Consider the following 10788-nt stretch of genomic DNA (forward strand, 5'->3'; position numbering starts at 1 on the left):
TTCAAGAGTGTTACACACAGCTCTACTTTCTATATTCTAATACCCCATCTTTGGAACTTCTGCCTTGCTATCTCTGCTCAGAAAGTCACTGCCTAGATTTAAGGCAGCACCCAAGGCTTACTGTACTTTCCTCCCCCCCCCCCCCCCCCCCCCCCGGCCTATGATTAAGCCCTGGTTTCTAATCTCACTGTTGCTCAATTGCTATTTATTATTGTGAACTGCCTTGATGCTCCTCTAAGGGGCAGTATATCAACAACTGTGACAAATACTACAAAACTCAAGTTGGCTACAATTTCTCAGAAACAAATGGGTTAATGCTAGCAGTTTATGGTGGCCAGATATGACCTGTGGGGCCAATACCCCTACACAGCAATATCTGGCACTGAAATACTCTGGAACAGTTGTCTGGATATTTGCTGATTGACAACCAGATGTGAGCTGCTGTACCACGGAGACATCCTATGCTTATTGGGATAGGGAGAGAGGGAACCCCCTATAGTGCTGGGCACCTATGGTACTAGTGTATTATAACTTAATTTGATAGGTACAAAAATCACTCGTTGCTCTTACGGTCAGTTTGGGTAGTCTAGCCTTTGTGTATCTTATCTTCTTTTACATTTTGCCTGCTGCGAATAAACAACTTTCTATCTTTTATAAAACCTGAGCCATGTGTCTTTATTTATCAGTATATTTGGGCTGTGAATTTGGATCTATAGATAAAAGGGACATTTCATTACATCTATCTAAATATCAGAGTGCTACTTCTCCATACATTATACTGAGAATGTATGTTCCCTAATTGCCTCTTCTCTAATGAGGGCAAGATAATCTCTATCAACCATACAGACCCAGCAAGGGTATAGCCAGATGTTCACACTAATTCCTTTAGAATACAAAGCTTGGCAGTTAACACATGGATGTTGAACATACAAGATCTTATAATGAATCCATCTGCCCAGGCCCATTTTGAACGAGAAAGAAAACTGATTTTGCACTAAGGAACAATATCTGTCAAGCAGTCAAGTTTTAGTGGTACTGACTAGGATATATCCTTAATGTGTACCACAATAAGTAGGTAGCCTGGATGGGCCAACTGTGTGCATCTTACCCTATGCATGTATGGGAACATGAGCAGACCCAGCTTCTTGCTCACGTAGATGGTATCCACAGCAAAGTAATACTTCAGTTTCGTTACAGGAATGAAGCGTTCAATCTACGAGAGGGAAGAATGATCATTGCCAAGAGGATATGAGAATTTGTCTCATATGGGATCCTAGTTACCACACTACCTCCAAACCCACTCCAGCATTTTGCTGCAGTTTCTGATGCTTTCTACAACATATTTGTATTTATATTTTCAAAATACTACAAATCTATACAAAGAGAGGATGGTATTGCACACTCGGATTACAACCCAATTAAAACCAGTGTATGGAGATCAGAGGGAACAGAACCAGTTTTAGTATATACAGTCAATTGCAGTTAAGTGGTCAAGGTCCATTTTTTTACCACTGGATAGTGTCAAAGGATACTGATGCTTCTATAATAGCAGAATTATTTCTGTGTGTTTCAATATTTCACTTTTTCCAGCACAAGGCAGAATACATAAAAGGATCCACACACTAAGACAAGAATGACATACATAAAACTAGGTACGTTAAGGCATGCTGCAGAACACATTAAAAGCAAGGTCATTAAGCAAGATCATATATATATATATATATATATATATATATATATATATATATATATATATATACACACACACACACTAGTAAAAGAGGCCCATTTTGAACAGAAAGGAAACGGGCGCTAGCAAGGTTCCAGGGCCCCCCCTCCTGTTCCCCCCGCCCCCCTCCTCCTCTGCCCCCCCTCGTCTCAGGAACCCCCCCCCACTCCCCCCCTCTCTCTCTCGTCTCAGGACCCCCCCTCTCCTCCGATTTCTGCTACCCAGCGCCTCCCTCCCTCTGTGTCTGTGGCCTGCGAGAGCAAGGAGGCCGTGTGCTGTTTAAAACGTTTTACCTCCTGCTCGGCCACCAACACTGAAGTGCAGCAAGTACAGACGCCACTTCAGACAGGCTGTGGTTTCAGCTGTTCCTCTGGTCCCGCCCTCATTTCCTGTTTGCGGAAGGGCGGGACCACAGGAACAGCTGAAACCACAGCCTGTCTGAAGCGGCGTCTGTACTTGCTGCACTTCAGTGTTGGCGGCCGAGCAGGAGGTAAAACTTTTTAAACAGCATATGTCCTCCTTGCACTCGTAGGCCACAGACACAGAGGGAGGGAGGCGCTGGCTGGTGGAAATGGGAGGAGAGGGAGGGCGCGGGCATCAGAGGAGCGACGGGGCGTGGAACTCGAACGTTAGTGGGGCCGTCGTGGCCCATGGAAATCCAACGACGGGAGTGGAGGGAGGGAGAGTGACGTCAGGAGATGGTTACGAATGCAGTGAGATATTGGAATGTTGCAGGAGCAAAAAAATATATATATATTTCTCGCGCGGCACCTTATGCCTGGAATAGACTTCCTGGACCTATATGTCTAGCTCCATCTCTACCTGTTTTCAAATCTATGCTGAAAGCCCACCTTTTCACTGCTGCTTTTTAGCTCCTAGTCACTACTCACTTGCCCTCCCCTTGTCCCTTCCTTCCTTCTCACCCATTACTTCCCTCACCCGTAACTGTCTTGTCTGTATTATTTAGATTGTAAGCTCTTTTGAGCAGGGACTGTCTCTTTGTATCACGTGTTCAGCGCTGCGTGCATCTGGTAGCGCTATACAAATGCTAGTAATAATAATATACACACACACATATAATATGCACAATTAACATTACAACTAGGAAGTAAAGCAAACTTCAGCTATGGGACCCCTTATTTATACTTACTGTATAAGATTTTAAAAGTGGATATTAGATCACACAATTGTGACCATAATTCTGCACATCCAAAAAATTACTTTATTCTATTGTCAAATATGCTGCTAAACCAGTCAAATTAGGTTAATGGTGTTTTCCAACAGGTTGCTACCTTGATGAGTGCATATAGCAACATGCCAGTAGATAAAAGGCCAAATGGACCACCCAGTATGCCCATCCTCCTTAACCACTAACTCTTCCTTTTCCTAAGGAATCCCACGTGCTTGTCCCATGCTTTCTTAAATTCTGACACAGTCCTCGTCTCCACCAGGAGGTCATTCCACGCTTTTACCACCCTTCCCATGAACAAATTCTTTCTTAGATTCCTCCTAAGCCTATTTCCTCTTAACTTCATCGTATGCCCCCTCATTTCAGTTTTCCTTCATTTGAAAAAGGCTCACTTCCTGTACAGTAATGCCCCTGAGATATATACAAGTCTCTAGCATATCTCCTCTCTTCCAACATATATACATGTTGATGTTCATAAGCCTGTCCCTATATGTTTTTATGTCCAAGACCGCTTACCAATTTTGTAGCTGCCTCCATCCTGTCTATATCTTTCTGTAAGTGCGGCCTCCAGAATTGCACACAGTATTCTAAATGGGGCCTCATCAGAGACTTATACAAGGGCATTTAATTTCTCTTTCAGAGTGGAACGGTATGGAGGATAGTCTAGTGATTAAGAGCAGCAGGCTGATAACTAGGGAAACTCATGTTCAAACCCTACTGCTGCTACTCCTTGTGACCTTGGGTAAGTCACTTAACCCTCAAATGCCTTTGGTACAAACCCAGATTCCAAGTTGTCGAGGGACAGGGAAATATCTGTGAACCTGAATATAATTTACCCTGAGCCACTAACTGAAAAGGTCTGAGCTAAAACCAAAATAAAGCAAGAACATTTTCTGTAAATGAATTCCTGAGATGTAATTAAGTAAAATATTAATTCTAATTTTTCACATTTTTGCAAAACCGAGATAACCAGCACATATCTATATAGCAGTGGTTCTCACCTATCGTGACACACCTGACAGACAATGCTAACATCCAGTGGCGTAGCTAGGGTAGTTGACACCCGGGGCCGGTCATTTTTAACACCCCCCCCCCCCCCCCCCCCGAAATCCAGTACTAGGCATACCGAGAATACAAAACACTCAGGACCTACAGAGCAATTCTACCATACCATAAGCAGTAATTTGTACGAGTCAAACAAAAAAAAGGAAAGCATCTTAAACACTACAGTGAGCACTAGAACATCAATTCACCTATTGTAAAACGAAACCAGACAGAATAGTACAGATCATCGATCCTGCACAGTCAATGCCAACCAAAAGCCATGTCTTTTTCACAAATAGATACACCCTAATCCACTATAGAATAAGTAATCATAAACTTTCTATTTAGACAAAAATTAAACTGAACCCCCAATGCCAGACTCTGCATACAATGCAACACCACAGAAACAGAAACTGTCCCCTAGTACTGTGCAAAATATAAAGACAGCAGATGTAAATTTGAAAAAACTAACAAATACCAATCACCACTTTACAAATTAACAAATAGAAATAAAACAAATAATATAATTTTATTGGACTAATACATTTAGCTTTCAGAGGCCAAAACCTCCTTCCTCAGGTCAATTCAGTATAGTACTGTTACAGTGTCCTATCCTGATCTGAGGAAGGGGGTTTTGTTCTCCGAAAGTAAAATGTATTAAAATTAGTCCAATAAAAAGATTACCTTATTTACATGTTCTATTATAAACATTTATTAACACAGCTACAATACTACTTTATCCTAAAGCAAAAAAATAAAAATATATATTTACAGTTCGTTGTCTCTGGTTTCTGCCTTCCTCATTTTTTCACTGTCTTCCTTCTATCCAGCATCTGTCTTCGCTCTCTCTCTTTCTCTCTCTCTGCCATCCAGTGTCTGCCCTCTCTCTCTGCCCCTTCCATCCACTGTCTGCCCTCTCTCCCTTCCATCCACTTCTGCCCCTTCCATGCACCATCTGCCCCAGTCTGCCATCTCTCTCCCCCTTCCATCAACATCTGCCCTCTATCTCTGCCCCTTCCATCCACCATTTGCCCCAGTCTGCCCTCTTTCTCTCTCCCCTTTCACCCATCATCTGCCCTTTCTCTCTGCCCCTTCAATCCGTCTGCCCTCCCTCACGTCCCATCCTTCCATCCAGGATCTGTCCCCTCTCTCGCTGTCCCCTCTTTTCAGCCCCCAGTTCCAGTCCCCTTCATCCACCACATGCTTTGCATCCCCCCCTTTCAGCCCCAGACCCATTCTCCCACCTACCCCAGGCATGGACCCATTTTCCCTCCTCCAGACCCCAGTTACAGCTTCAGACCCCTTCTCCCATCTGAGCACTCCCCTCCCCCCTCCCCAATCCCCTTCTCCCCTCTCTGAGCAGCCATCTGAGCTCCCCCACCCTTCCCCAATCCCCTTCTCCCCTCCTTGATGCTCTCCCACCCTCCCTAATCCCCTTTAAGCACCCCTCTGAGTGCCCCCACCCCTCCCCAATCCCCTTCCCCCCTCTGAGTCCCCCCCCCCCCGAGATCCGTTCTCCTGCTGCTCCTACCCTGTCCTGCCTTTAACATTTTTTTTTTCGAAGCGCCGGAGAGTGGCAGGCAGGGCGCCTCAGGTCTGCCCTGCTAGTAAAGAAGATCTCGCTGACGTCGTCGCCCTTCCCACATTGAGTCCCGCCCCCCTCTGAGGCAACTTCCTATTACCGCGAGGGTGGGTGGGACTCAGTGTGGGAAGGGCGACGACGTCAGCGAGATCTTCTTTACTAGCGCAGGGCAGACGCGAGGCGCGCTGCCTGCCACTCTCCGGCGCTTCGAAAAAAAATGTTAAAGGCGGAGCAGCGGGAGTGGAGCACCCCCCCATCCGATGACACCCGGGGCAGACCGCCCCCACCGCCCCGCCCTTGCTACGCCACTGCTAACATCCATGACATGCTGACCACTACAGTTCATGACTGAACAAAAAATCCCTTATATATATCACTATTGCTGAAAATGATGCAAAGAAATGTGGTGACTGCCTGGTAGGAGAAGAGAAGACTTGCAACATTTCCAGTTGAGGCTGGTGGCTGCAGTGAGAATTGTGGATAATGAAATCCACATAAACTTTCTGCCTCACCAAATACCTGATTCCCTGATCTGCTCTCCCCAGCCTGCAGGCACACATGATTAAGGAAAGCAAGGGCTTGCTCTGTCACATTTTTGGTGACACACAAGTGTGTTCCAACACACTGGTTGAGAACCATTGGTACATAGCTATCTTCTGGACTATCAGACTTGCAGCATAAATTAGACTTATTAAATTTCATACTATCGAACCTTAAACAGGGACAAATACCACTGCATAATTTTAAACATGCATCTTTTTATCTTTGTATTGAGATAAGATTGCTTTGCTAGCCTCCAGTTTAATATCAATCGTTTAATATAAATTGAAGTTCCTATGCTATTTGGCACAACGTCTAGGAAGTTGTTGCCCAGTGAGCCTGGTAAGTGTTAAGTTAATACGGTTATGCCCTTACCTTGTTTTTTTTTTATTAAATGATTGTTTAAACCATGTATCAAGACACTGAGGTTTACTAAATAAATATTTGTAGATATGTATTAAAATAATTTTCTTTCCATCTCAAAAATGTGTAAAAACTCTTGTCTCTTAAGTGCAGGTGTCAGTGCTACATTTCATTTCAGTTATTTAAACAAGGAACCTAGGAAGCTAACCAGGATAAGGACAACTAGAAGTAAACTTACATTTTTGTCCACAATCTCTTTGCCTTGGTTTGCCAAACTACTGCCATAGGTTGCTGCCAGATTTGACATGTGGTTGGAGAAGAAATCCTGTGCAGGGTAGCCACCCCTGGGCATCTCCTGCACCAGGTACTCTCCCCCATGGCCACTTGTGTCATCAAACAGCTGGTGTGGTTCTGCCACAGTAGAGGTTGCACTGCGAGGTCGCCTCTTGGAAGCTATGTCAAGGAAATCAGAAGACAAGATTAGCATTAGGATCAAACTATCAGAGGGGTACAGTGGTATAAGCTGATCCTCAGCCATAACAGCTATGACCAACTCACAGACTGCACAAGTAAACTAGAGTAAAAGTTACAACCCTAAATGAAAGCACAGCGAGAAGAACCAACCTGCACAGAGTAGCCACTGGAACAGGTACACATGAATCATTTACTTTTTCCAAAAATACTAGGACTTGGGGGCATGCGATGAAGCTACAAAGTAGCAAATTTAATACGAATCTGAGAAAATTTTTCATCACTCAATGTTTTTTGTTTTTTTTGTTACATTTGTACCCCGCGCTTTCCCACTCATGGCAGGCTCAATGCGGCTTACATGGGGCAATGGAGGGTTAAGTGACTTGCCCAGAGTCACAAGGAACTGCCTGTGCCTGAAGTGGGAATCGAACTCAGTTCCTCAATTCCCCAGGACCAAAGTCCACCACCCTAACCACTAGGCCACTCCTCTGGAATTCGTTGCCAGAGAATGTGGTAAAGGCGGTTAGTTTAGCGGGGTTTAAAAAGGGTCTGGACAGCTTCCTAAAGGAAAAGTCCACAGACCATTATTAAATTGACTTGGGGAAAATCCACTGCTCATTTCTGGGATAAGCATCATAAAATGTATTGAGCTTTTCTGGGATCTTGCCAGGTATTTGTGACCTGGATTGGCCACTGTTAGCAACGGGATAGCGGGCTTGATGGACCTTTGATCTGTCCCAGTGTGGCAATACTTATGTACAGCACTGGTTTATTGGACCCCACCAACCAAAAAGATATTCCTCTAACCCACAGAACAACAGTTACAATCGGAAATACAGTCAGCACCAGGTCTAGCAGTGAAAAGCTATATTTGGCTCTAGTGGCCATCTCGGTTTTCCTCTCCGACAACAATCCCCAGGCCGAAAAAAGCTACCCTTAGCGCAGCTTTCTGCCTCATTCAAAGCTACCTGCTCTTCGCCACACCTCTCCTTTCTGTTCCATCCCACCTATCAACCCCATCAAGTGCTGGTGAGGTGCAGAACTCACGCTGCCGACCAGAGCTCCCCGAGCCTGCTGCTTCGTAACTCATTGTGCTTCGGGATCCGCCGCCCTGCGAATGCCGCGCCTACCCAACCTGGGAAGTAAAACTTTAAGGAACCGGAAGAACCGCTCTACTACGGCCCCTTTAAAAAAACTCGTCGCCGGCTCGGGCGTTCGTCGCACTCAAGGAGGTTGAAGAAAACAGGGGACGGTGTGTTGCTATCTAGTCCGTTATACGGGCTGAAGCCAGTAGGCGGAGCTTGCCGACAGTAGGCGGAGCTTTAGTTCACCCAAACCAATAGCAAAAGATTATTAAAAATAAATGTGTGTTCCATCTGTAAAGCTGTTCCATTTGGATAGGCAGTGCCTTCAAGGGTGGAGGACAAAAGATTTTAGTTTTTTAAAAACTTATTTGACAGCTTTTGAATTTATTTGAAAGCTTCCTATATCTAAATATAAATATCAAGACTTAAAAATTTAATATCACTAAAACAGCTTAAAAATTATTATAGCTGGTAGAAACAGCAGTTATAACCTCTGTATTTTGTGCTCATGTTTCTACACTGTTCTATACTATACAGATGGCAAGATTTCAATGAGGATGTCCTGTTTCTTGATGGATTTGTCTTAACTGTTGTTGTAATCTGGTATTATAAAGATGGAATATACTGAAATTAAATAGAAGTTGAATTAAACTCTCCTTTCATTGGGGCACATGGAATCACATCTTCATCTGTTTTGTAGAAGTTTACATTTTACATACACAAATGGATTATTCTGTTTTTACGGAAGATAAAACAACAAGGCAGACCTTGTAAAAATATCAATTTTTATGAACAGATTAAAAGCTCCCAGAAATTTAATATAAAATGCCCAACATGGCCATGTTTTGCCAGTATATGGGGCAGTGCTTCAAGATTCTGGGATCATTCTCTCACTGCAATCACAGCATTTTTATGAGAGAGGAGGTTTAATAGACAGGAGATCAAGGGGGTCTTTTACTAAAGCTTAGCTCGAGTTATCTGCAGCAGGGCCCATTTTATTCCTATGGGCCCTGCTGCAGATAACTCAAAGCTTTAGTAAAAGACCCCCTCAGTGACGTTGAAACCCATTAAGTCAGTCTCAGTTTCCCCTTCCCCACGCAGCTGTCATCGCCATACCTTCAAAACAAAGCAAGTAACTTTACTTGCTTTAAGTTACTGCAGCTGCATCCACGTTGTCACTCTTTACTGTTGGTAGTATTTGTATTTAATCTGATCTGTACACCTGTTGTGTTATTTTGGCAGGTGGGCTTATAGGGAGGGAGGGGAAGGGTTCTTGGGGTATGTTCTCTTTAAAAGTTTTTATTGTGCCATGTTGAACGGTTTACTACTACTACTACTATTTAGCATTTCTATAGCGCTACAAGGCGTACGCAGCGCTGCACAAACATAGAAGAAAGACAGTCCCTGCTCAAAGAGCTTACAATCTAATAGACAAAAAATAAAGTAAGCAAATCAAATCAATTAATGTGTACAGGAAGGAGGAGAGGAGGGTAGGTGGAGGCGAGTGGTTATGAGTCAAAAGCAATGTTAAAGAGGTGGACTTTCAGTCTAGATTTAAAGGTGGCCAAGGATGGGGCAAGACGTAGGGGCTCAGGAAGTTTATTCCAGGCGTAGGGTGCAGCGAGACAGAAGGCGCGAAGTCTGGAGTTGGCAGTAGTGGAGAAGGGAACAGATAAGAAGGATTTATCCATGGAGCGAAGTGCACAGGAAGGGGTGTAGGGAAGGACGAGTGTGGAGAGATACTGGGGAGCAACAGAGTGAGTACATTTATAGGTTAGTAGAAGAAGTTTGAACAGGATGCGAAAACGGATAGGGAGCCAGTGAAGCAACTTGAGGAGAGGAGTAGTATGAGTAAAGCAACCCTGGCGGAAGACGAGACAGGCAGCAGAGTTTTGAACCAATTGGAGAGGGGAGAGGTGACTAAGTGGGAGGCCAGCAAGAAGCAGATTGCAGTAGTCTAAACGAGAGGTGACAAGGGTGTGGATGAGGGTTTTGGTAGAGTGCTCGGAAAGAAAGGGGCGGATTTTACGGATGTTGTAAAGAAAGAAACGACAGGTCTTGGCGATCTGCTGGATATGAGCAGAGAAGGAGAGAGAAGAGTCAAAGATGACCCCAAGGTTTCGAGCTGAGGAGACAGAGAGAATGAGAGAGCCATCAACAGAAATAGAAAACGGGGGGAGTGGGGAGGTGGGTTTGGGGGGAAAAATGAGAAGCTCAGTTTTGGTCATGTTTAATTTCAGGTGGCGTTGAGACATCCAGACAGCAATGTCAGACAAGCACGCTGAAATTTTGGTTTGGATGCAAGGTGAGATATCAGGGGTAGAAAGGTAGATTTGGGACTCATCAGCATAGAGATGGTAGGAAAAGCCATGGGATGAGATTAATGAACCAAGGGAAGAAGTGTAGATAGAAAAGAGGAGGGGACAAAGAACAGAACCCTGAGATATGCCGACAGGCAGAGGGATAGAAGTAGAAGAGGATCCACCAGAGTGAACACTGAAGGTGTGGAGGGAGAGGTAGGAAGAGAACCAGGAAAGGACAGAGCCCTGGAATCCAAGTGAGGACAGGGTATCAAGGAGTATGCTGGTTTACTGTTTTTTCTTGTTTTGTATGAAGCTTAGCAACCAAAATGTTTTGCTTGTAAGAAAGATAATTAAAACATCAAAAATAAGTTTTGGATGTTACTGAATTCTATAATTCTGCCTCACTGTATTTTCAGTTTTAGCACAGTATAAGCCATCACAAGAACAAAATATAAGAAAACCAATGGACTGCATTAGGGGCT

General features: G+C 44.2%; 1 protein-coding gene across 2 annotated transcripts in view; it reads right to left on the reverse strand.

Annotated features, from left to right (window-relative positions):
* The window catches only part of YIF1B (Yip1 interacting factor homolog B, membrane trafficking protein), a 29043-nt gene extending 20905 nt beyond the window's left edge, over positions 1–8138 (reverse strand). Inside the window, exons 1-3 of one of the 2 annotated variants that reach the window (XM_030219087.1) lie at positions 7966–8138; positions 6686–6900; positions 1109–1213 (exon numbers count right to left, since the gene is read on the reverse strand). In XM_030219087.1, coding sequence (XP_030074947.1) covers positions 1109–1213; positions 6686–6900; positions 7966–8008 — 363 coding nt within the window. In that variant the 5' untranslated portion in view covers positions 8009–8138. The other variant, XM_030219086.1, reaches the window with a different exon arrangement.
* Between the last annotated feature and the right edge of the window lie 2650 nt (positions 8139–10788).

This window comes from Microcaecilia unicolor, chromosome 11, assembly GCF_901765095.1.
Source record: "Microcaecilia unicolor chromosome 11, aMicUni1.1, whole genome shotgun sequence".
In the NCBI taxonomy this organism is placed as follows: domain Eukaryota; kingdom Metazoa; phylum Chordata; class Amphibia; order Gymnophiona; family Siphonopidae; genus Microcaecilia; species Microcaecilia unicolor.